The sequence below is a fragment of the Phoxinus phoxinus genome (assembly GCF_949152265.1).
Source record: "Phoxinus phoxinus genome assembly, chromosome: 20".
In the NCBI taxonomy this organism is placed as follows: domain Eukaryota; kingdom Metazoa; phylum Chordata; class Actinopteri; order Cypriniformes; family Leuciscidae; genus Phoxinus; species Phoxinus phoxinus.
In genome coordinates this window covers 11,388,095-11,415,525 of record NC_136895.1, presented here as the reverse complement: position 1 = coordinate 11,415,525, position 27,431 = coordinate 11,388,095, and the positions used below count along the sequence as shown (strand labels likewise).

The window sequence follows — 27,431 nt, the reverse complement described above, 5'->3', positions numbered from 1 at the left end:
ATAGGGGTGCCCCAAGTCCGTGTATTAGGTCCAATCAGATTTTGGAGGAAACAGCCTCACACAAGCACAGGCATGCACACCCACAAACACACAAGCTGCAGGGAAAAATCCTTGATGGAAGAAAAAGTGAGAGTGTGTGGTCGAGCAAGCCCAGTAAATGAAAGCCATGCCCCTAACCCCCCCCCCCCACACACACACACACACACACACACACACACACACACACACGAGGTGGGTGTGATTGAGGCACACATCAGCAATCTCCTCCCTCTCTGGTCACTATACATCATAGAGGACTCCTCGCACTGTCTATCACTCAGCAGAGGCACACAGTGAGCACAAGAAGTCTTGACCTGACACCAACTCAAGCAGAAGAACCAGCAGCAACTGACTTAGAGAAATCAGGCAGCATCCCTTCTCGACTGGAGCAGAGCACCATGGCAGGCAGCACTGTCCTTCACTTGGGCTTCCTTCTGACGCTTGCAGGAATTCTCCTCCTCGCATGCAGCTCCGCGCAAAGAGTCAGAGGCAAGTTCAGCACCACGGTGCCGCATGCTCGCAGAACAGGGGCACTCGTGTTTAATTTTTCTGATGCACCTGTTTGTGTTAGAGAATGCCATGCATTTCTGCAGTAGTTCTTGTATAATTAGGATAGTAATAGTTACAGATTTGTTTATTGGAGTTGCAGGTGTTGAGCTTTAACTATTGGAAAAAATTTCATTATCATTAACCTGTTGCATTATTTGCATTACAAGGTGCCTTGGACTGGTCATCTATTTGAATTTTCATACATTTTTAAGAACATGCAATAAATCTTGCACTTGCAGGTGCATTTGGGCATGCATGAGCAGAACTGAGTGTGTTTTATGGGAATTATATGCAGCAGTCAATCTCGCATGATTATAGATGGGGCGAAGCCAAACTCTGCAAAAGCAAGAGAGAGAAAAAAAGGATAACTGGAGCCTGAAAGGTGCTGGAAAATTAGACACGTGTATTCTGTCTGCCATTGTCCAGAGTCCAACTTGAGAAACCAGCCAGGCACTTAGATTTTCTGTCTTTGCTGGTTGCGAAACGACATTTGATTTTGATAGACTCAAATTTTAAACAATAGAGTGATAATGGTTTCCTCATGGTGCATGCAGCTGGCCAAAATCACAGTTTATATTGTGTATGTATGTGTGTACGTATATATTCCATCTAGTCTAGTGCATGTGTGAATGCAGAATGAATACATTGCACATTGGCATCCTGTTCAAAGTGCATTTGTGTATGTGTCTAAATATCTTCAAACACCATCCTTCTTAGTGCTAGAGTTGTACGTGCATATGTGGCGTGTTTCTGTGCAAGATCTCATGCCCCCAGCATCCATGTGTGCTCAGATTAGCTATGGCATTAGTAATACAAGCTCTCGGTTCACTATCAGAGCTCGTTCATCAGCTATTAAAAACCACCTCCATCTCCGGAGGGGAAGAATGTCTGCGCTGGCTCAATGCCCTTTCTCTTGTACTGAGCGTCATTCATCACAGCTAGTCAATCAGCCCAGCAGCGTTCTGTGTTTATACTTCGTTGGCCAACTTCGTTTCCTTATGGATGTTGACTGGACAAAAAGACAGTTTAAATTACCGGGTGGGGATGAGTTTAACAAGAGTGAAGACATATTGAAAATATCTCATTCTTGCAGAAAAGAAACACGCTTATCTGATTGCTCTGGTGTGGTTTGCTGGTTTAACAGTGGTTTTGGGCACTTTTCAGCTCGGTTTGCTTGGAGACCACTTCTGTGAAACAGCTGTACACCAGCTTGGTCAAGTCGGGAGACCAGCTAAACCAAGTAGGACAATATTGGCCAGACTGGACCAGGTTGGACAAGCTTGGCCAAACTACTGTAGGAGACCAGCTACAGTAAACCAAGTAGGACAAGCTTGGCCAAACTGGGAGACCAGCTAGACCAGGTTGGACAAGCTTGGCCAGACTGGGAGAACAGCTAGACCAGGGGTAGGCATGTTCGGTCCTAGAGAGCCGCTGTCCGACAGATTTTGGCTCAAACCCTGAAAAAAACACTTCACCTCCCTATAGCCTTAGTAATCCGAAGACATTGATTATCTTGTTCAGGTGTGTTTGATTAGGGTTGGAGCTAAACTCTGCAGGACAGCGGCTCTCTAGGACCAAACTTGCCATCTTAACCATCTAAAACCAGTTAAAACCAGCAAACCATCTTAGTCTGGTTTTAGTTTTTTCAGCATGAATGATGAATTGATAATTGACGCCTTAAAAGGAAACAGCAGTCTGAGCTGTCTGCATGTTCGCTCGACTTAGACATAGCTTCTACTTGTTACTGTACTTCGAGTTGCCGTGGGGCAAAGACAGCTTAACAACACATGTGCAGGCAGCTGTACTGTAAAAGCAAGCCATAGAGGTTCACAATGCACCCTGGGAACTGCAGCCCAATGTTATTGGGGAAACAAACATTGAATTTTGAAATGAGCACGTGTTTAGGAGTGGTGATAGCAATCAAGGGTATTCTGTATGCTACTAATACTGCTTGTTAATATCGAAATGTGTCTAGGTGAATACCTCCGAAAAGTCAGAACAAGACAGAGTGGATGAAAGGATTTGGGGGATGAAGGGGAGATGGGAACAGCTGTTGAGTGCAGAGATCAGGACTGTTGTAAATGTGCCTGAAAGACGAATGATTTGCTGATGTATGGGAAAACATTAGATTTACGTTCCCTCCGCGCCCTCAGGTGATTTGCTTCTTCTGAAGTTTAGTGCCATTTTTAAATCATCTCCTTGGATATTTGGGTCATGTTTGTCCTTTAATGGGGTGCAAAAGACCCTGGAGTTCTGCAGACGGACCAGGTTTCTGAATTTTCCATGAAAAGTGCTGACTTAAAGAAATAGTTCACCCAAAAATGAATTTGCTTACTCTCATGTCGTTCCGTTGCATGACTTTTTCGTCTGAATGTTTCAACAGTTTTTGTCTATACAATGACAAAACAACTTTGGACCCAACTGACGTTCATTGTATAGACAAAAAAGAAAGAAAGTCATACAGATTTGGAGGACATGAGGGTGAGTAAATAGTGACAGAATTTTATTTTAGTTTGCGGTGAACTAACCCTTTGGTGGTCGTCCATTGTAAAGCCAAGGATCAGTTTTAGTTTTCTTGAATTTGCTTATTTAAAGCCTTGAACATGAAGGGGGAAAAACCACTGAAATCGTTTGAGATTGATTTGATAAATTGGACTGATTTTGAATGCAGACTTGGCAAGTGCCTTGTGTAGCATGGCTTCAGTCCAGGATGAATGCTGTGAATCAAACTGACCCTTCTAGAAATCAGTGTGTTTGTAAATTATGTTTTAAGTGGAACAAGTGCCAGACGTCCAATAAAAACTGGACCGTATTCATGCATAAAGCTAAAAACGAACCGTATCTGACAGAACACAGCTTGGGGCTGGTCTTTGGCTGATCAGTCTGAACCTGGAAATCATTCAACATCAGAGCCAGGAAAGAGCATGCATGATTACGCTTGTCAGTGGTGTCAAATGAGATATACCTTCCCCCTTTGCTTCCCATCCAAATCTGTGCTATTCGCCCACCCTCTGCGTTTCTGGCTTTTTAAGGTACAACATCAAATCTTTGTATTCAAAAACATATGAAAGAATCAAACCAAGTGACTGGAAACCAAATTATCAATTGAACTTTGGTGCAAAAATACCAATTACTCAATGATACTTTTGTTTACTTCGCAAAGTGAAGTGCACAACATGACTTGGCTAAAAACGTATTATTAGTCCAGTAATTAAATCCATTAGGAATGGGAATAGTTTTTTTCTTTGGCTTGTTCATTTTGTAATAAGAATGTGTTTCAGATTCTGAGGTTTTCAAAATGCTTCATGATTTGACCAGCATGGTTCCCCTGAAAAATGGGATTTGTGTTTTTCCTTGACCGTAGAGGTTAAACCATTGTCCAGCCCTTCTCCACTGGTATGGTAAAACTCTTGTAACTGCAAAGCGACATTTTACGATTCTTGTCAGATGTAAAGCTATTACATTTTGGGAGCGGAAAAGGTCCCTCAGCTACGGCTTTTAAAACCTCTGTGGTGACAAGCTGGTGTGAACAGATAAACCAACAACACCACTCAACCGCATGTGTCCAGCCTGACCGTGACTCAGAGCCTTGGCCCCAGTCTAAAGCTACAGTACATTGACACGATTTAGCAACTGAAAAAAGACATCTGATAATGAAACAAGACTGTGCCTGCCTTTTAATTATAGTTTATCAAAGCAATACATTTTTGTAATGTAAAGAACACCTAAAGTAGAGTTCATCTTAAAGTTCTCTCCACTGAGGAGTTTATTTTACAATGATCCCAGTGATTCAGAAGTGTGTATTTTTCCCTTGTACAAATTCAGCAGCTTCCCTGACCACACACACTTCCTCTCTTCTGTTTGTTTAACTGATTTCTAAAGATTAAGAAGACAAGTTACTGAATCATGTTGATGTTTCACCTTTCTGCTTGTGGGATCTGAAAGGTGTCTCCTTGCAATAAAAACAAATCTTCATGCAGCTTATTTCCAAACAAAATCAGTTCATAGTGATACATCCAAAAATGAAACAAAAAAAAAGTATCATAAAGTGGTCCATCAGATTAGATTCATGTACTATATTCCAAGTCTTCTGAATTCATACAATAGCTTTATGTGAGGAAACCCCAAATTTAAGTCATTATTTACTGAAAATATTCCTCTCTGGTGAGCAGTTAACTCTAGAACGATTGAAACTGAATCAATGAGTTGAACTCAAGAACAGGAACAATGAATTCATATTTTTACATTTAGTCTGTTCTTTCCAATGTACTGTTTATCCATTTCACAAGCCGGACTGAATTATTCATTCGTGAATGGATAGACTAGATCATTCAAAACAACAGGCTCAAAGTAAATATTCTTTCACTGATCCAGTTTTTGCTTTCAACTCATTGAATCAATGATCTAATTACAGCAGTTCTTAACAGCTTACTAAAGAGGAAGATAATCCGTGAATAATGACTCAACTTTCTCACACAGAGCTGTCATATGATTAAAGGAAACTTGGTGTAATGCTGTTCACTATTAACCTCTTCTATGGTTATTTTTTGGTGGTCACTATGAAATGTCACTGTGAAGATTTTTCACAACTTTTTAATATTTTACTCTACAGACATCAAATGATTTTGGAGTGACATGAGGGTGAGTAAATAATGACAGAATTTTACATTTTTGGGTGAACTGTCCCTTTAATGAGCCTGATTAATGAGATCTCCAGTTAAGTTTGGTGCTTCATTGTGACTGACAGATTGGGGCGATGAGCTTGACCTGCCAAGCTTGCAATTACTTATAAAGTTAAATACACACATCACTTTCCAAAGGCCGAGACCAACCAGCTTAAATCAGTTTAAGGAGGACGTTTCGTGGCCTCTTTAACTCAGCGTAATCGTTAAACAGTTTTGATTGATGGGAAAAAGGTGGAAGCGGAAAAATCTCAACCCAGCCTGGTGGCTTATTGGATTTAGAGTGGGCCTGAAGCTGACTCGAAACATTTTCCATGCTGCAAATTATCCAATGAAATGGCAGTGAAAGACGACGCTGGTATAAAAGGAGGGAATTTATAATGAATTGCTTGGCGCAGGTATAAAAAGATAATGATCAAATCACTTTAAATGTGTGTCAGTGTCACATTCTGAAACTATACAAAGCCTCATAATTCTGGTAAATATAATGCTGCGTAACTGGGGCGGAATATTGGAGGTCCATATGCTACTGTGCTTCGAGTGAAGCGATGAGGAGCTCAACTGTGAAAGCAATTGTCCTTGATTTACCTCGACGAATATTTTCATGGCACACACGTTTGCACTCCTCAAAAGTGCACTCCACCCCTTTGGCCACATAAATCAGTAAACCCCATAAATTCACAAACCCCATCCAACACATGGGAAACATAATGTCTTACTCTTTACTCTTTAAGTAATTAATCATTTATTCATTGCAGTGTTCTGAAAGTCACTATTTTTGTGCAATTCCTTTTTACTGCCATTGAATGTCAAACAAAGAAACACAGAGTGTTTGAAGAGTTGCAGCACTGTTTCTTAAGCCAATTAAAAGTATTACAAACATTACTTTTTCCTCCGCACAGTAAGAAGACAGAATATGAAGGTTCGGATCAACGCCACTGGGGATACCATCGTTTTGAAGTTTGTTCGTCCCAACCCTGACATCAAACTCGAGGGCTACATCTTAGGCTATGGTTCCAGCATGTTCTCCAAACAGTTCATCCAACTTCCAGAAAACGGGGAACCCTATGAGACCGAGATTGGTGAGTGAGAGTATAACCACACTCAGCTGTTATTTCGCTCAAGAGGCTGAAGGAAGCCCACAAAACAATCACTAATGTTGTTTTGTGGGTTAGCATGGGACCGGAGGAGTAACCACAAATGGTTGATTCCTTAACCCAACAAAACCACCGTCTTGATTTGCACACCTATGTTTGCGCCAACTCTTCCATTATTTGAAAGCATAAACTGTAATTAAACCCCAAATGAATGCTATTTGTTAAAGCTTTGGTGACCACAGCATTTGTCAACACACAAAAAGCCACAGATCACGTTTGACAAGGTAAAAAGGTCACATATTACTCCCAGTAAGACTAACCACAACATTTTTTTTGTCTGTAAAATAACTTCCTGTCGTCCATTCATCATCATTCTCCCAGGAGCTAGTTAATTTTGTGTAGGTTAGGGCCAGGTCAGAGGGACCCTAAAGCTACTGTAATGTAAGTTTTTACTAAATGGTCCATGCCAGATGCTTCATTTTGCTTCTGCAGGTAGAGTTCAGTAGCTTGTAGATTTACTGATAACATATCGGTTATCGGACAGTTTTTTGATATTGCATCTTTGATATAGGGCCCAAGCCCTAATAATATTTTTTTCCTCAGAATTGGACTTTATAACTCGCAATTGCGAGTTTACATCTCACAATTCTGAGATAAGAAGTCAGAATTGCAGGATATAAACTTTAAATTGCAAGAAGAAAGTCAAAATTGTGAGAGAAAAAGTCAGAATTGCTATCAAATCTCACAATTCTGAATTATTTCTCTTAATTGTGAGATTATATCCCACAATTCGGACTTTATAACTCGTAATTGTGAGTTTATTATCTCGCAATTTTGAGTAAAAAAGTCAGAATTGTGATATAAGTCCATAGTTATTCCATATAAGCTTCCATAGTTATCGGCCCTAACATGAAAATAATTATCAGCTCATCAGTGTCGGCCAGAATTTGAATGTCCTTGAAAATCCAATTCTGGCCACTAGTGTTGATGACAAACCACACGTGATTTAAGATTGTAGTGGACAAGATCTCAAGAGTCAACCTCCAAGTCAAAGCCTTTGAAGTTCTCCACAATGAAAAGCACTGACGCAAGCTGAAGCAAAATGCTTATACCCTTATCCAGAAGCTTGCAAACAAAGATTTGTTTGTTCCAAAAGGAAGGGCCTCTGAGTTTTTGGCTTCTTTACCTATGCAATTCAGCATAGGAACACACAGTCACATCATTATTCAATATTGGCCACAGACGGAGGGATCATTGCTCTTGAATTTACAGTGTGTGCTGAGATTTCAATATGATACACGTGCACAACAGATGGCCGAAAGGCGAAAGCAGTTATTGGCGTCTTCCCAACCTGACATGCCACATGCACATGCACTCATAAATGTCCAGATTGTTGTGGACTTTGGAACTGGCACATTTTGTATCACACTAATGGGCTTTTTTTTGTCTAAATATGTTTTCCTGTGTACTTATTCATAACTGTTAGAAAGGCATAAATAACAAACTTATCACCCCAACAAATCAAATTTTGGCAAATGTGCTGTTTTATTCGGTTACATTGGAAACACGGATGTTTAGCAAACCGTTGTCATCACAGGGCTATAAACTGTGTGAAAAGCTTCACATTAATAAACTCAAGACATTTTACTAAATAAACGTCCACCAGAATATTTTGGAACTGCGTGTCAGTGACAAATAACAGTGTACAAGATACATTGTAACTTTATCTACATTCTACGTTCTTAGAACTAAATATGATACCATTTTAAACACAATATTAAATTTAATGAGTTGTGTGGTCATCTGGTGTAACAAACAGAACCATTTTCATACTTTTTAAATGTGTAAATATATGAAACATTACTTTCAAAAAAAGTTTTCAAATACATATTTTTTTAAAGTAAAATGTATTTATTTTCTTTTACAACCTTGTCATGTCATAAAAAGGTAAATTTATAAAATTTTATGAGACTTAACCTTGACACACAGGGGTCCTCCTTTTGTTGACTCCTATACATTTCTTTTCTTGCTTATTTCGTTTATGTTGTCCGGAAGTTCATGAAAGGAACTTGCATTTCACCATGAAATTGTCCTTTTCATGGTTTTCTTTGAACTCCTAAATAACTTGAGATGCTTGCTTTCACAGATGCTGAGCCCAAGTATCTGGTGGCTGTTCAGCCCATCCCAACCAATGATGTGAAGAAGCATTGCACAGGTAGCATGCATTTTACAAAAGTATTGGCAATTGAAAAACCGAAACAGTCCATGACAGGATATGTTTAGTGAAAAATATGCAACAGATATACTATTGAACCAGTGGGAATGTTTGAAAACCTTCACTTAGCATCAGCTAGAAAACATATTCCACTGCTAAATTACCGGTTTGTAACAGGTAAAGTGAACCTGGACAAACCTCTTCACCTGGTGATCGATTCTGTCACGCCGACATCTGTGCTACTATCCTGGGGAACCTACTTAAAGACACCCTACGAGGGGAACATCATGAACGACTGCTTGGAGGACGGGTGAGTTACACACAACATCTGGATTTTACTTTTTCCTCCACCAACATGTTCCATATGAGTGTCCTAAATCCCTGAGGAAGACTTAATTTACTCCACTTCATATTTAGGGGCCATTTAACCTGAAAAACATGGGGGAAAAAAGATAATGAAATATCATGGCACCCTGTCTCAAGTATTTAGGGATCCTATCCTCAGAAGCGTTGCAGTGCAGTGCGGGTTTTTTATGCAATTCTCTCATTGCATGACAGGATACTGGATTTATGTAGCAACCGAGAGAGCCATTCAATGAGTGTGATGTTTTTCTATGCAGAGGGAAAAAAATGTGTGGGATATGGATCCCTGCCACTGCAGGTGTAGAGTGTGTCTACATGTTTAAATGCTTTTTGAGGATACAGGCACTGTTGGGACGCACTGACATGCTCTCAGCCTCCCTAAATCGCTCTGGTTTTCATATAGAGAAATATGTGCGCTTTTTTTCCCCCTCTGTTAAGGGGAGACTTTTGGAAAGGCCATTGGAAATGTTGACCTGGACCAAAACAGTTTGGAGCTAAAGACGTGTACCAGTGCTCTTTATAAACCTAACATCAGCTCCTTTGTTTAATGTCTGACAACTGCTATGGTGACAGAAAACCAGTTTACTAAGTATTAGGGTCGTCAATATTAATACGTTAACTCATGCAATTAATTTAAAATCTTTAACGCGTTCAAATAATTTACCGCAAATAAATGACTGAAGCACGTGAAATTGCATCATTAAAGTAATTTACGTCACGTACAGTAGTAAGACGATCTTAGATCTTGTCCACTGCGTCTACAATGGCGCAAACACATGGTTGGCGGAAATTTCTATTCAAACCCTTTAATCTGATTTCACTTCTCTGTTTGCGATCAGATCACCTTTAAACTGCTAAACTCTGGGAACGTTTTCAGTCCAACGATCGAGCAAGTGAATCATTCAAACAATCAGGCCAAAACAGCGCTGATAAAGAAAACCAGGCGGATTACATCAGAGATGGCAGAGAGAATAGACTCGCGTTGCATTTTCAAGGAATTATTCATTCCAGTGTGTTTCGCTTTAAAACTCTGTCATATTATGTGATTTTTTCTGAGAACCGCGAGCCCTCATGCATTGCGCTGTGTGAAATACAGACAGAAGGGAATGCCCAAACATCCCACTGCTATGTGGCCAGATGAACTACAGTTTTGTGAAAATCACCCTTGAATATGATGGTTTCTTTGCTGGCAAATGGAGACAAAATCAACGTGTTGAACATGATAAATGGTGTATGCTTAATTTCACGATAAATGTCCGACATTGTATCTATTACAAATAATCTGTTGACAGCCCTACTAATCTATTGACAGCCATACTACATAATTTGATGATTGATTATGACTACCGGTAACCAAAACGGTGTACAAATGTCTCTTGAGACTTTTAGATAACCAATGTGTCTTTGAACCAGGCATTACACCATCCGCTATAGAGAAAGAAACAGGAAGTGGATCTACCAAACCTGCCCCACCTCTGATACCGTAATCGACAACCTCAAGCCCAACACACCCTATGAATTTGGCGTCCGATCCAACAAAGACGACCGTAGTGGACTGTGGAGCAAGCCAGTGATCCACAACACCAACATGGGAGGTAACAGATACCCTACACATCAATTCAAGGTTTTGTCTGAGAATCTGAAAGATGATCAAGTCTAACTTGCATTGCCACTGTTTTGTTTTCAGACAAAAACTTCCAGAAAACCTACAAGCCGAACAAATCCCCTGTCAAGACTCCGGTATGTAGTGTTGTTTCATAACAACTTTTATATAGTGTAAAGGACTGTCAACCTAATGACTTTAACAGGCAAAACCACATGCCGTGCACAACTTTAAGAGTTTGTGGGATGTCTCCATTATTTAATTCATTTTGCATTGGTGCAAAAACAACAACACAACGGTCACAAAAAAAAATCCAACCAGAATATCAAAGAGATTTTAGGGGTGGAAACTTTTGATTTAAGTAGTAACCAACGGGTGAAGCCATTAGCAATGCCCTGATAACCACCCAAACATCATCATAACCACATTATAACGCCCTGGTACAACCTCGGAAAATGCAAATATTTTAAAATAAGCAAGTAGTATAATGCTAGCACTCTATTGTCTTACTGTTTTACCTTTTCTCTTCCATCCCTGCTGGAAAAAAAAAACAGTTTAAACAAGCCTGGTTTGCGGGTCTAAGCTTGCTTAAGATGGTTAGCTGGTCTCCCACCATGCTTTGGCAAGATTGCCTTTCTTAGTTTGTTGTGCTTTCTGGTCTATTTATGAACTGTCATGGACATAATGAACTGTGCCTGCGAGCAAACTCTTTCTCACATATTCTCAATCTCTTAAGTCAAGAATCCAGTTGTTGTATGTGTGCAAGGTACTCAATCTTCTCAGCGGAGGCAAGAAATAATACATGCCTGTCAGGGGCATTTCAGGAACACTTTAGACACGGTGGAGAGACCCTGATTGCAGAGTTCTTTTACATGATACGAAGACAGAACGCTGTTCTGTGTTCTTTCACTCTACACTTCATTTTTAAAGAGGGTAGAAAAAAATGTGTGTAACCCTCTTTTTACAGGCTGGACCTCACAGCAGTCTGTTCCCATCTCAATATGGTAAGACCATCAACTACTACTTTTAAGAATTGCCCCTTTTGTAGTAAAGAAAATAATAGAATTCTGTCATCATTTACTCACCCTTATGTCATTTCAAACCCGTATGACTTACTTTCTTCCGTGGATCACAGAAGAATGCACACTGTTCTTTTACATACATTAAAAGCATATAATGATGGGCTGTCGGACTTTAAAAACAAAGCACCTTTATCAAATATCAAGAAAAGTAGTTTGGGGGCACTTTTAGTATTCAGCTGGCTTTGTGTGGGGAACAAACTTGAACTGTGTGATTTCTGTGGTTCTGATGGCAACAGTCTGCCATTAGCCTAACAAACAGATAGCTCCGCCCCAAACTCACACCATTGGTTGAGGCAGAGTTGCCATGCTGGGCTTGTCGGAAGCAATCTACGAAAAGGCTTACTTGTAACTTATAATTGTCTCTAATTATTAAGCTGAACTTTTGGGTGTTTTTAAAGGTGCTTTTTGTCATTTTAAATCTTGATAGCCCTTTTTATAGCTTGACAAATCCTGGTCAATGTATGCTGGATGATTACTTGCAAGTAAGTAAGAGTAAATCATGACAGATTGTTTCAGTCCATGTGTAAAAAGGGTCAAACTACATTCAGTACTGTTCTTTTTTTCCCCTATCTGTTTGAAAGTGTTTGTGTTGGTTTCCTCCTTCACAATCTTATTTCTAGGTATCCCTGTAAGCCAGCCAGGATCGCACAAAAACACAGGCGTTAATGGAGGTCCCAAGACATCTTTTGGTAATTTTCCCTCACTCTTTCTGTTTGCACTCTTCTTTCATACAGGGTTTTATTGCAGTCAATCGAAGTCATGCTCACAGTAAAGACATTTAATACTCTCTCCCTCTCAAGAGCCTTTTTGGGGATGCCTGCTCACTTTTTCTCTCTTATTTTTTTTTTTCCATTTACGAAACATTGCATTATTTCCCACAGCTCCACCAATGGGTCAGCAAGGAACTGTGGCTGCTCCAAGAGCCAATGAGCCAAAATTGCCTCAGCTTCCATTGGGTAACCGAGAGACATTTTGTTTTGAAGTTTTGCTTATGAGCAGTCAGTTGGTAATCGCTTTGCTGGGTGTGGGCGGGGATTAAAGACATCCGCTGTTATGATTGGCTGCATGCTGGCATGCCTTGTAAGAACGCTGAGTTAGAAAGTCCCTGATCCTGCCGTGATGAGGATTCCTGACCGGTCGCCTCCACAGTGAGGAGGAAGTGTGAGTGTAAGTTTTCCAGAAGGGTGCTGTGCAGCGAAAACCCCTCTGTGGTCACGCATGGTCACGCATTGGCGCGGTCTCTGTAGGCCTGCTCACGCTCCACCCATCAGCACCAGTCAAATTCTGTGTCCACCAATCAGCTCTCTTTCTGTCACGCTCATCTCTACCCATTCAGTCCCCTTATCATTTCATCACCTGTCAATCACATCATAACTGTTAAAATGTTTGATTTCCTCAGTCCTCCATCTGTTTTATTACTGTGGCCATAAATGGCACTCGTACGTCCTTATTTCTGCCATTCTTTTTCTTTGTTCCTCTGTGTCACTGAATATTTCCCATAATGTCAATACTGAATGTTTCCAAACGGAACCCAACAAGTGATAAATACATAAAATAATTGTATATATAGTGGTAAATTTAACATCAAATGATGGCACAATAAAATATGATTCCACTAAATACATATGATAGGTAATTTATATGTTACATTTTTAATTACATGTATTGAACATGGTAACCACAATTGTGTACCATGGTATCATCATATAATCATCCCTTTGCTATTGGCAGAGTAAGGTCATAGTAGTCATTTGAGTAGTCAATAAAGTCCAGCCTGTAAGTCAGCACTCATGTGCCAAATTTAATCAGTACACTATTACAATATGTACAAAGACTGGTATCATATTTGTTTTGACTATCAGCTTTTTTCATAGGTTCACTCTTCATTCTCTTTTTCTGAACCTAATCTTGTTTTTTCATCTTCCATCTCTTTATCTGATTCATCAACCCTTTCATTCATTTTCAGAGTTTTTTGCATCTTGATCGGCTGGCCTTCGTTCAGTCTGCATGAAGTCACTGCATGCAGAGAAAGAATCAGTCCCAGAAAGAATTAGTTCTAGCAGGGAAAGGCAGAAATCTGGGAGTCCAACCTCCTTTCCTGTCTTCCTCTGTCTCTGAACTCTGGATAAGATAACATTACATTGCTCTGTGTTTTTCCACTTGGAGCCAAACTGATTATGAGACCAAAGTCAACAAGTTCATTCTCAACTCCCTTGACAAAACTGTCAAGTCAAGTGCTCAAGTCGATAACAGGCACTTTAAGCATCCGTTCCATCACAACTCGATGGGATGGAACTGACAAACTCTCACAAACAAGCTTAATATTGATGCAATGCAAACAACTTCCAAACATTCTTAACAACATTAATCTAAAGTCCAACCTGTAATCATCCTCTAATCATGGTCTCAACAGTCAGTCCTACTGGAAAATCCAGGTAAAAACAGTTCAAGGTGGTCCAAACAGCTGGTACAGGCTGGTCTAGATGGATTATCAGTCGTCCTACCACCTTGTGGAGCCTCGTAGGTTACTGTGGATTAAGCTGCTAGAATGATGGTTAATCATGATCCATCTTCGACTGGTTGACCAACTGGACCATCTTGAGCTGGAATGACTTGGCTTTTCCAGTATGGAGGGCTCATCTGCTCCTTTCTCTTAAACAGATTCAAACAGCCATGTTAGAAATGACTCCTCTCAGCTGGTGGAGATCCCTCCTGTCCTTCCCCAACACCTACCCACTAAACCCTCCCGTCCTTCAGTCACCCCTACCCCCAATTCCTTACCCAGCAGTACCCGGACACCCCTACACGGACACCCTCAAACCAGGGCACCTAGTGCCACTCAGATGCCACATAGTTCCTCTGGTAATTCCTATGTTTCCTTCTTATTTTTTTCAAGTTGACGGTTGACAGGTAATGAGAAAATAACATTTTGCGTTAGGGATTCACAATTTACCACACAGATACTTGGGTATTTTGCCGTTTGCCGTTCAACCTTTGGCTACACGTTCTACCACTGCAAACTTAGTCTAAACACCAGAATATCAGACTTCAAAGCTTTATTCAATTCGTTCTCCTCTTTTTTTCGGGCGGTTTTGGAGAAAAGTGATACGCAGGAAATTAATGGATGTTCAAACCACGTTTCAATCAAACGCAGTCATTCGGTAACTTCAGCCACAAACAGACATTATTTCACACTCCGGCTCAATGGATTACAGGAAGAGCTGTCTCTAGTCAGTGTGAGCGAGACGGCCAGTAAAAACAGCAAGAACCGGTTACATCAGTTCATATAATCCTCTCATTTATTTGCTCTGTCAGGCAAGCTATCACAACTGTCCCATTGGTGTATATCATGTCTGTGTTATTGTCTGAAGTCACAGCTTTCCTGTACCCTCCCCTACACCATGTTTTGTCTTCACAGGAATGCACTGCTGCACTTTAATGCAACCACCAACACATCAGATTTAGCCTTACTGTAGTCAGAACAATGACATTATTATTGTTAAATTCACACATCATCCAGTTTTAGTGCTGAAAGTATCAATTCAAAACTTAAATATAATTATATATATATTATATATATATGTTGCACTGTTAGCTTAGCAACATGATAGCATTAAACTATTGAAATCAATTGTATGTCGGGTCTCTTGCGTGGGAAACGTTATTTGTATGATGTGCAAAGTTGCTACCGATGGAAACTGTTTCAACACAGAAGGTAATTTAAGTTAGGATGCTAGGCTAGCAAGGCAGATCACTTGTTTTGGAACAGAGTTCATGTCATTTTCCTTTTGGTGAAAGAATGTACTATAGAGTTTAATTTAGCCTTTGAAGATCAGAATCAACACTTAAAGAAATCTTAAATCCCCTTGATGGTACGTTGAAAGACAACTAGCTAATTTTGACATCTCTCATCAGCCCACAGTTAGAATTTTTTTTTTTTTTAACACATAGCAGCCCTTAATTGTACAGTATCTGCCCCAGCATGCACTTCACTTCCTAAAGCCGACAAGGCATAACAAAAATCTGCTGTTGTTTTTTTATCTAGGTAAGAGCATCCGGAGAGACTCCATCTCTTCTCTTCCATCCAAACCCATCGATTCAGTCCAAACAGTGACCACCAGGAACCAGACGTCACTGAGCAGAAACCCTTTCTCTCTCTCTAATGGCATGAGACATTCTTCCCCCAGGCCCGGCGATTCCTCCAGAAGATATGGGGGTAAAAGACATTACTCTTACCCCTCTTACGCTAGTCTTTTTCTTTCTTGACTCTATTTTGTGTTTTCTCTTCTGCTTTTCTTTTGTATTATTTTTATTTATTTTTACCTAACTTAAGAAACAACTACAAAAAAGAGTTATTACTTAAGAAAATGATTTTCTTTTCTTTTCTTTTGCTCTGCATTCTCCCCTGTCAGCACAATGCCATTTGGTTGCAGTTCTCTTGGGGCATTTTCTCTTCAAGAGCCCAATTTTTTCCTTTGAAACATGTGGTGTGTGTGTGTGCAAACCAGCCATCATACTCTGTCACACCTGACAGTTTTACTGTCAGCAAAGTATGTGTGATTTAGCCCGATGGGCACGCAGACCGCCAGCATTTGCACTAATCTGATCTTGAAAGGCCTCTCTCCCCCTCAGGCAGTTGAGCGGCCGCCTATAACTCTCTATGTAAACCCCAGTTTTCTTCAGCTGCAGTGCATCTCAGCAAAAACAACATGATGCTACCTTATTCTTCCTTTTTTCCATAACATCCACTCTTTTCCCCTCCAACAGTTAACGGTGAGCACCATAAGGGACTTTCTCTCCCCAAACCAGTCATGTGGTCCAGACCAAGAATGGGTAAACAGAGCCAACTCGTCCTGTTTGTGTGTTAGCCATCATTAACCTGCATAAATATTGTTTGTGCCCATATGCCCATGTTGGTGTCCTTCCCATCCATAATCTCCTGTAAACTCGTGTCTGTCCATTCATCCATCCACTCATTCACCAGTCAACCCACTTGCTGATCTGTTGCAAATCTGCCTGTTGTCTTCAACGTCTGTTGTCGTTTTGCAAGCTTCTGCAGATCCCATGCTGCCGCGAGCTTTGTGGTGTGATTGTCAAAGATTTTTTTCCCAGATTGGTTTCTTTCATTTCTAAACCATCATGGTGCTGTAGGACATTTATTTTCAAGAGAAAAACATGTCTTCTGGAGGACACAGAAACCCACCGCAATGTCCTAAACTGTCTCGTAACATTCTGTGGCTCTTTTATTTGTGCATTTCAGCAATAATGTTTGAAACTCCCTTCTGCAGAGGACTGTAGCTGCTTCTGGTTAAAGTTCATTGTGTGCATGACTACTTGCATGCTTTATTGTAGTCACGAGCTTCCATGTGCTATGAGGTCTTTTTCAATATGCCATATTGTTTATATGTGTAGCAAAAATAAATAAATAGTATTTATCCACAACCTATTCACATTACTGTTATTTTCAACACAAATGGCAAAATTCAAGGGGAACTTACTAAGAGTTGCTTTAGCGCTATGAAGTGAACTAGTTGACTTCATACAAATCAGGTAACAGCACAATAACAGACACAAAATATGCGGTGAACTCAATTCACACGGCGTATCGGTTCTGACTAGACTTGGTTTTGGAAGACGCAGCAGACTTCTGCAATATGGCATACTTTCCAAGACTATACAGTATGACTCCACCACTGCGATATTTAAATTCCCAAAAGTATGTACGACTACACTAAATGTTTGGATATTTGCTCATACTCTTCCCTATTATTTGATAATTTGATGACAAACAAAACAATCCCAGGTCTGCAAAGTGATTTCACATCCTATAGCTTGTGCAAAGACAGTGGAATACAACAAAACGGATCATTTAAATGAGCACAGTTTGTTGGCATGGATTCTCTATCTTCTGACCAAAAGCCAGAGATCTGTGGAGATCAGTGGTGGCTCTCATTAAAGAGGGGTCTTATGGCAGATGTGCTTGACAGTGACTGCCTGAAATTTTTTAACCACTGTCATGATACCACAAGAGTTTTAGATCACCCAAAACATTAGGCATCACCACCGAAAACCGCAGCTACATCTCTGGAAATTGCTTTCCCTCTATAAAAGTATGACATCTGTTGGTCTTTAGTTTTATTTTTTAGCAAAGCTTGGCTTTTTCACCACCCAGCATTGCCATTTTTAACTCGTACCGCAGAGTTTAGTGAGCTGAGCTCTGTTTGATTGCCCTGTGATGAACTGAGGGTTTCACAACTGGTGCCTTGGATGTAAATCGAATCAGTTTTCCTTGGAAGGGTCCACATGCTCTAGTCTGTTTGCTTTTGGCTGTACTCCAAGATGGCACTGAGAACTGAAGGCTTGAAAGGTGGATGAAGTGCCAATGGTTAGACTTCATCCATGCAATGAGAAAGAAAACAAGCAATTTTCTCTCATTTCCAATTAACTTTGAGTTTGAGCAATTTGCTGCTCCCATTTAGCAAAGCATCCAAATTGCAGGTTCTCAAAAGTAAACAATCATAGTCAGTTTGATTATTTAGAGTATGAGATACTCTAGTTTCCATAGATCAAGGATTTGAAAATCACTGTTTTTATATTAGGAGATTTCTTGTCCTTTCCATTTTCAAATTGGCTTATTGGATTTATTTCTCTTTCCTTTTTATTAAGATGCCAATGTCTTAAAAGCGGAATGCTGTCAACGGCGATAGCCTTGTGGGCAGTGCGCCGACATATAGCGCTGTTGCGCTTCGGGCGACCCAAGTTCGAGTCCCGGCTCGTGGATCTTTCCTGATCCTTTTCCCCTCTCTCTCTCCCACTTTGCTTCATGTCTGCAACTGTCCTATCATAATACAAACGCTAAATATAAATCTTTAAAAGTTGTAAGCGGGGGGTTAGGTAAATAAAAATTTATTTACCTAAAATCGAAGAGGTGTCAAACTCTTTAAAAAATTTAAAGAAAGGGAAATTTTGCATTACACTCGTATTGCCTTTTGCTTTGCTGAAAAAGTAGCTAAACCAAGTTGAGGCTGGTAGTGATGTGTTCCACTGTTTTTCATGAATCTTAAATCTTAAAATCTTAAATGACCAGGAAAATACTAATAGTTATGCATTTCCATAGTGGAAATATGCGGACCGAGTGACATTATTAACGTGTCTTTCAACAGACAAGCTATTATCAAGGATGACACCCAAACTATTAATCTCAGTTTTACCAGTATTTAGCTTGAGAAAACTGCAGGAGAATGGGGATTAGATCTCATCTAAACAGTTCAAGAGGGAAGAAGAACAAAGAGTATAATTAGGCTAGGAGGACAAATAGAGCTGAGTGTCATCCACATAGCAGTAGAAAATAATACCAAAAATATATCCTAAAAATATAACCAAGAGGTAAAAGGTAGATAATAAGTGGGTTGTGTGGCAAATAGATGGAAGGGCTACTTCTGACCTCTTACTGCTGTGTTTTTGGTGCCATTTTTGACTTACCGCATCCTTGTTTGTTTGTTTATTACTGGAAAAGGGAGAGGAAAATTGATTCTGGCCTGACTTCACTTCATCACTTTAACTTCCATCATTGCAGGTTCTCCAGCTGTACGCCTTCCTATTCCACCAAAAAAGACTAATCTTGTGGGCAAGCATGGAGTATTAGGTGGGTAAAAAGTGAATTGAACTTAAAAGTACATCCAAAAGGGAGCGAACAATTATTTTGTCATAACAATTTACCCTTAGACTACATTTATGTGAATTGAAAATGTTTTACAGGCTTTTCTCCCAGTTAACACAGAGCAACTTAGAAAGATGTTATGTTTAAAACATTTAATGTATTCACTCACTCATTAATGTACACAGCAGACAAGATGACAGAACCGAATCCGGACAAAGATTCTATCTTGAAACTCAATCTAACACCTGTTACAGAAAAACCGACTAAAGCAAAGACAACATCTGCTCCTGCAGTGACAGGTTTGTCTTCAGGGGATTTTTTTATTATATTCTTCAATATTCTGGGGAAGGTTAGACCTTTTTTAAATAAATTTTCACGTGGTGTATAAAAATACCCTGGTGGTAACAATCTGTTAACCATTGATTTGAAATGATTGACAGTGTTCATATTTTTGGTGTCCTAGCACCCCGATTTGAGACCTGGGAGAACTCTTCCTTATTCAGCTCTGTTCCTGCTTCTAAAGTTGATGCCTTGGGCAAAGAACGCTATATTGGTAATAATACTTTCTTAAATCACTGTAGCTGTGCATGCCAAGAACTCTGAATGATGCTAATCTGAGTTTCAGAGTCAAAGCAAAGAAGATAATTGTCTGAATTTAAACACAAATGTGTTGTTGTCCAGCTCCACATGTGGTCTATAAGACCGATAAGAAGCCAGATGAGCCCTGCTCCATCACCACCTCTCTGAGTTACTTCCCCGAGGAGGAGGGTGGGGAACAAAATGTCACCAACCCTCCAAGAACAGCCCCATCCAACCTCACCGTTGTAACCGTGGAAGGATGCCCCTCCTTCATTATTCTCGACTGGGAGAAAACCGATAATGAAACAACAGGTAGGACAGAGGGATAGATTATCAAAGGAAACCCATAGTCTAATGTCTATTGGGTTATACTCATTTGTATCTGAGGAATGGAATGTGTAATATATTGTAGTGTTTGGAATGGAATTTGACCTTGTCTTTGATGGATCACAGTCAAAAGTTAGGGTATGACTCAAACACTAACCCTTGATTTTGATCAGTCAAACACTAACCCTCGACTTTCATCAGTAAAACACTAACCCTTGACTTAGATCAGTCAAACACTAACCCTCGACTTAGATCAGTCAAACACTAACCCTCGACTTAGATCAGTCAAACACTAACTCTCGACTTAGATCAGTCAAACACTAACCCTCGACTTAGATCAGTCAAACACTAACCCTCGACTTAGATCAGTCAAACACTAACCCTCGACTTAGATCAGTCAAACACTAACCCTCGACTTAGATCAGTCAAACACTAACCCTCGACTGAGATCAGTCAAACACTAACCCTCGCATTTGGTCAGTCAAACACTAACCCTCGACTTAGATCAGTCAAACACTAACCCTCGACTTAGATCAGTCAAACACTAACACTCGAATTTGGTCAGTCAAACACTAACCTTCGACTTTGATCAGTCAAACACTAACCCTCGACTTAGATCAGTCAAACACTAACCCTCAACTTAGATCAGTCAAACACTAAACCTCAAATTTGGTCAATCAAACACTAACCCTCAACTTTGATCTATAAAACACTAACCCTTGACATTAATGGGTCAAACACTAAACTTTGGCTTTGATTGGTAAAACACTAACCCTCAACTCTGATCGGTCGAACACTGTCAACTTTAAACTGTCAGAAACTAACTCTCAAATTCGGTGTAACCTAACTGTGACCAGTCAGTCCCTTACCCATTTCCTTGTCATTTGACTTTTCACAGAATATGAGGTTATCTCAACAACTAAAGGTCCTGATGGTGAACAGGTTTCTATTCTGACCACCAACCAGACTCATACGGCTGTGGAGAACCTCAAACCAGAGAGCAGGTACAGTCTCAATGCAGAACGCCAACCTCTATTTAAGGCACTCTGCTGGATTTGATAGATGTATTTTAGTTGATGTGGGTGTCAAATACCAGGGGTGTTAAGACTTGCACGCATCCTGAGGTCTGGACAAGGTGTTGAATGTGTGCGCTGTGGTCTGGCTGTAGGGGAGCCGTCACGCTTACTAGCTTTTTAATGAGGCTGAATATAGGCTCAAGATCTGGTGACACAATATAAACCAGGGCTTCCTATGGACTGCTTCTCGAGGCACGTGGGCCTTGGTTATGTCTCTACATCACACATGGAGGATCCATTAAAAGGGGGGCACAGGATTTGAGTCCTCAGTCTCTGCAGAATAAATATATCAAGTGTCAGGGCTCAGAAGACGGGAAATAAGAACCTCATTTTACTCGGAATTTGACAACAACCCACCAGGATTCTGGTCCATTTTAATAATTTTGGATTAAGCAGACCCAGAAGCACTGTCAGAACACTGTCAGAAGCATAACATTAGATCTGAAATGAATATACTTAATGGTTTTATGAGGATCAAAGCAGAAACATAATGTCCCATCACCTCTGTTTTTCTTACCTTACAGTTATGAATTCAAGGTGAAGCCCAAGAATGAGCTTGGTGAAGGGCCACCCAGCGAACCAGTGTCTTTCAACACAGAGTCTGGTAATGCGTTTTCTCTTAATTCTTAATTAGAAACATTTTACCTAAATATACTCACTGCTTATTTGAGAAACTTTTGACCCCAAATTTTATTTCATTTGACCCTTTTAGGACAAGGCAAGCTTAGTTCCGGTTGAAAAACTTAATGACTTTTCTGAATTGATCATTCATAATATATATATATTTTTTAAATGCATATATATATAAAAAACATACATACACACACACACACACACATATATATATATATATATAATCAAGTTTTATTTTATTAATTTTTTTGCCACCGATCCGAATGCCAGACTTTCAGTCGATCAAATAAAAAAAAATGTCCCAATCGGCCCCGATACCGATCCTTGAGATTGACTAGGGACATTCCTCCATTTTATATGAAAAAAGTAGATTAAAAAACTTAAAATGTGAACATTTCCTTTTACATTATTCAAGGTGTAAGAACTTTTTTTTTTTTTACTTGATGATGGTTACATTACATTTTGTGGGGTAATTACATTTAAACGTTCTTATAAATGGTATAAACGTTGTTTTAAAACCATATAAAACCACAAATACAAAAAGTAAAAAACAATTTGCACGTGTTTTAAAGATGTTTCCTTTTTTTTTATTGTGGACACACTTACAGACCCTTATAACATTTATTTCCAAGATAATTTTGATCTTATCTTGTTATACAGTATGCATAATTTAATGTGAAATAGATGTCCTAGAGCTATCTGAATGTTTGTTTATTTCGGTAATAGTTTAACCATGAGTCGTCGTATTCTAACCAAATCCCAGTATTAAAATATATGTTTTTAAAGTCATACATTAGGCATACAATGCAAATATCCCTAGAGAAGCGCTGTAAATTGCTTTTCCATGGCTTGTGCAAGTCAGCCAATATTTGTGACCTCTCCTTTATCTCTTAGAGATACAGTATATGTAATGAGTTGCTTGTCGTTAACATAATGACTCCAGCATGTCCCCGCACTGTCGTAATGTTTGGCCCCATCACTGCCTGCTGATGCACCCCTGGAGTGTTGTCACACAGCCAACCTTTCCCTGTCTTACAAGCTCACTAACAACATATCATAAATAAGGAACAAATAAAGACCCATATCATCCACATGTTTTATGGGAGGAGGCTTTAGTTTTAAACCTCGTCTGGCCTGCATAAAGAAAGTCTAGCAACAGAATGGAAAGCAGAGCAAAGGCAACTAGGAAGGAAAGAGAGTCCATATGTGCGATGACGGGAAAGAAATAGAGGAAAACTGAATGATGAGATTTTACCGCCAAAGCCCCTGAGGCACAGTCTCTCCCCTATAGCTTTGGCAGATCCAGCAGGTTAGTTCATGCCAGCTGATCTCTCTTCATAAGGGAGATTCAAAATCCGCTGGAAAAGCACAGTATTTTCTGCTTGTTGGAATTTATTATACTTTAGTTTTTTTGCTCAAGGCACTCTGCCCACCCAAGGATAGCCAATGCAGAGTTGGCCGATTTGTGTCTGTAACTTTCCTGCGGGCTACAGATCATTTTGATCGTCTCTATGACCAGGTGGCTGTAAAACAAAACCATAATTTCTGATTTCTCCTCATTTGAGCCTTGTTTTCTCTTGCAGCGGATCCGCGAGTGAGCGAGAACGTCTCAGGTACGTGTTTCTGCTTTGCACCCTATTTCTCTCAGGTGACAAATTCCTATCTGTTGAATAAATGGATAATGTAATGAGCAGTCCTAGTAGAGGAAAGAAAATGAGCGAGTAAAGGAGCTGTGAAGACTTCCTATGAGTTCACTTCTTCCATACCAAGATCTCAGCCAGATAAAACATTTACTCAAGAGTGGCAAATGGATAACACCATCCTCTTCCATCCCTGTTCTCAAATAAGGGCCTTGGTTGCCTTCTTGCACTCAGTGAGTTGCAAGAATGGGCCAATATTGATATTCATCTTGCTCGATTTCTTCCTGTGTATTGTCTATTCCACACGAAATTGAGTGTAATGAACAATGGATATAGAGAGCGAAGTCAGCCAATAGTAAGACAAGGTTATGACAGGAGCCAATGGAAACACAGACTAATGGAGCAGCCCCTCGGCTCTTAGTGTCCAACAAGCCTTTTCTAACACGTGTATAAACAAAAATGGGGTCTGTACTCCAGTAATCTTTTCAAAAGACCACTGAAAGAAACATTGTTTTGCTCGATCTGTGCCAGAACATAATATCTGGCCTTGTCAGTTCGTAAAATAACAACTTGGGGTTTCTCGGCATGCTTTTCAGGTAAAGATGCCATTTGGACTCAGTTCCCCTTTAAAACCGACTCCTACTCCGAGTGCAACGGGAAGCAGTATGTGAAGAGGACATGGTACCGCAAATTTGTTGGCATCCAACTCTGCAACTCCCTTCGGTACAAGATATACCTGAGCGACTCCCTCAACGGTCAGTCTTCTGAAAACTGATCCATACATTTGGTTCATTTTATGCGGGAATATATTATAAATTAGCAGCTCTTTTCTTCCCTGTTCCTTTAGGTAAATTCTACAATATTGGAGACCAGACGGGTCACGGTGAAGACCACTGCCAGTTTGTGGACTCATTCCTGGATGGCAGAACGGGAACTCAGATTCCTGCAGACCAGCTACCAACCAGGCCAGGTATTAGAACTGCAAGAAACCACTGACGACAGGACGCAAGCACGTCATGTGAAGTTCTTTAGTGTGCTCGCATAAGTGCAGTGTGAAACCAAACCAAGACTTACCGAATGTATAAAATGTATCAAAACATGAACTTTGGTTCAGACCTTGGTGCGGACTTTCAGGTGTGAAAACGCCCTAAGTTAACTATGGCTAACTGAATCAGAATTATTCATTCGCAACATACCGTAGCGAAGAGCTAAAATCTCTTCGCTATGTCTATTTAACATAGCTAAAATCACTTCACGCCATTTGCCATGTTACCCTTATCAAGTGACCTACTAGCGTTAGTTGCGTCGCTTCACTTCCAATCATAAACTTCTCCCGTGGCCTCATGGGATAGTAAAGTGTGCATTACATGCACTTCAGAATTTCGCTGGTAGAAGTTGGTCATCTGGATACTTTTTGTCTACTGTGGCGGGAGGAGCAAACGGCAGACACAATGGGAGTGGTGTCAAGCCTCGGAGAGGCATTTATTAAATTAAATAAGCATAAAATGTCCAAAAAGGGGGAAATAAAGTGTTAAAATAAAAAGGGATCTGGTGTCCTCGTTGTGCCAGGGAATCGTGAAGGAAGGGTAGTGAAGAGATGTGTCCGGCGATCACACTCAATTCGGCGATTCTCTCTCTCCTTGAGTCTGAGGCGCGAGGGGGCGGCGGCTTCTGCATTGCGGCTAGTCCTCTTCTATAGGCCCCGACAACGGAGGGCAATAGCGGCCCGGCATCCGAGCCCATCAGGGGCGTCACGCGTGTTCTCCGTTCGGACCACGGGTCCGGCAAGTCACAGCTGCAGCGGCGCGGGAATCCATCCACGCTCCCTTCCTAGACCCACGAGGACACCAGTGTGCATGTACAGGGAAGAGACTGGTCTCCCGAGGAGAGGCGCGCTCCGCATTTAACATTGTGGGTGATTAGGCCACATCACACATCGCCAATTCTCCTCTTCAGCGCCCCTCCTCTCCAATCACACCCACTCCAGTCGGGAACCCGTCAGATGATCCGTCACATTACTCTTTTATGAGTACTGTGAATTCTGACATACTTAATTTGTCACATACTGTTTTTTTGCCTACTAAATAGTAAAGAAGAATGCAAGTTTGGATGCAACCAATTACTTGGCTCATGCTTTTTTTAATGATTTTCAGGTTTCTACAGAGCAATGAGACAAGAGCCAGTCCACTTCGGCCAGATGGGTGGAAACTCTCACGTCACCTACGTTGCATGGTACGAGTGCGGTACACCAATCCCAGGGAAATGGTAGGACCGGAGCAAGTGTCCAGACAGAACCCTGAAGAGCAACTATCATTGGTTGGGGTCGGTGCCTGCTAATGTCACATGACAGTTTTCTTTTTTTTTACTGTTCCCCCCCCCCTCCACCAATGATGGTGAGTTCGGTCACTCCTCAGCCTACATCACCAAAAGTTCGTACCATGTATAATAGTGTACAGGATCAAAGAGTCAGGGAATACTTTTGAGGGCATTTGTGACATGTAATAGCAAAACAATGCCTCATCTTTTTATTTATCATACAGTAACTAGAACAAAGGTAAAAAAATATATATATAGTTCATTATGAGAAAAACACCGGATACATTGAAGTGATGAACATAAAAAAGAAAGGTAAAAAAAATACTTGTTTAAATATTGGGAAGCTGGCTCCCTGAAACTATTTTGATATTTTGTGTAATATTATTTATCAAAGTTTGTGGTTTCTTCACTGGCTTTCTTCCAGTGAGAAAGGGCCAGGCTTTTATTAAGCGCTTTAAAGACAGCCTGGGCTTTTGTCTACCACCAGAGGCAGCTGTATTAGTTTAGGTCTCTGTTATGTCAGATTATATGTATAGCTGGGACTCTTCGCTATGTTGCTTTTACAAACACATTGTACTGGCTCAACAAGTCAGCTTACCCACACTAGAATAGAAAGAATGGACTCAAGACGACAACACGTCTATGTTTACAATGGGTTAGGATGAACATAATCATTTTCTTTACATGCGCACACACATCTACACTCACAAAACATGCAAATTCTCATTCACTCATATGCTTTGTACCATGGCTGTTGTCTTCCAATGTATGTCCTGGTATATTTGATGGTTCTAGATCGTAAGGATGACCTTACTCTTGCAATTTGCACAGCACAAATGTATTTATATGTATATGGAGAGAGTATTTTTTCAGGAAAACTATGAGAGAATTAAAGAACCTTTCCCCTCAAGCTTGTGAAACACGATACAAGTTTTTAAAAATAATTCTCGCTTTTTTTGAGCGTTAACCCACTGAATACATTCAAGGAGTCTTGAAGATCTTAATACTTCAAGGAGAGCTTGTCTGGGTCCCATATTTTGTACAGTTATGTCCCTGCCAATCCCTTGGCAGAGTTTCTCTGGCTTATCCGTATTTTCATGGAATATGTTTGTAAGATGAAACTGTTGTTTGTTGTTGTTGTTCTGGATTTGTTTTCTTCTGTATGTATTTTACAATAATAAAAAACAGAAGTTTTGTTTCTTTTTTAATCCTCTGTGTCCCGTCTCTGTTGTTGCACAATTTCTTTATGGATTTCTAGAGAATACAATGAAACGCAGTCTCTCAGGTGGGTCTGTTAACACTTGGGTCTCTTTGACCCTTGGGAATTTGAACACCATTAAACTCTTCTCAACTTGCCCCATCTCACCAACCCAAATTATAAAAATAAACATCAATACATGCTTTACTGCATTACTATACTTTTCCAGAGCTAGAAAAAGAGAGGAGTTTGCCCTGCCAAACCCAATACAGGGACATTCTCTGAAAACCACAAAGCTAGAGAGGGGGAAAAAAAGACTATAAACTTCAAAATGCCTCTCGGTGACTTTATTAGGTTTCCAACCAAAAGAAA

The 27,431-nt window shown here is 40.3% G+C and overlaps 1 protein-coding gene across 15 annotated transcripts; it reads left to right on the top strand.

The window, feature by feature from the left end:
* Window positions 1-222: 222 nt before the first annotated feature.
* On the top strand, window positions 223-27,069 carry abi3bpb (ABI family, member 3 (NESH) binding protein b). Of its 15 annotated transcripts, none has more exons than XM_079593505.1 (22): window positions 225-528; window positions 6,173-6,352; window positions 8,514-8,582; window positions 8,760-8,892; window positions 10,359-10,540; window positions 10,633-10,685; window positions 11,516-11,552; window positions 12,251-12,319; window positions 12,512-12,586; window positions 14,292-14,492; window positions 15,676-15,846; window positions 16,398-16,463; window positions 19,207-19,275; window positions 19,479-19,589; window positions 19,754-19,843; window positions 19,972-20,181; window positions 21,095-21,200; window positions 21,797-21,876; window positions 23,489-23,518; window positions 24,142-24,300; window positions 24,393-24,515; window positions 25,699-27,069. In XM_079593505.1, exons 1-22 carry the CDS (start codon window positions 438-440, stop codon window positions 25,812-25,814), a joined length of 2,421 nt encoding a protein of 806 aa, XP_079449631.1. In that variant the 5' UTR covers window positions 225-437; the 3' UTR covers window positions 25,815-27,069. The 15 variants fall into 15 exon arrangements, with proteins under 15 accessions (XP_079449629.1, XP_079449631.1, XP_079449624.1 ...); XM_079593498.1 differs by having other exon boundaries at window positions 19,476-19,589; XM_079593509.1 differs by lacking the exon at window positions 14,292-14,492.
* Window positions 27,070-27,431: the final 362 nt, after the last annotated feature.

Coding starts and splice junctions, on each gene's coding strand:
- abi3bpb (XM_079593498.1), top strand. CDS start 438: ATGGCAGGCAGCACTGTCCTTCACTTGGGCTTCCTTCTGACGCTTGCA. Junction 12,587..14,291: donor ATTGCCTCAGCTTCCATTGG/GTAACCGAGAGA, acceptor TCTCTTAAACAG/ATTCAAACAGCCATGTTAGA. Junction 19,276..19,475: donor GGGCAAGCATGGAGTATTAG/GTGGGTAAAAAG, acceptor TAATGTACACAG/CAGACAAGATGACAGAACCG.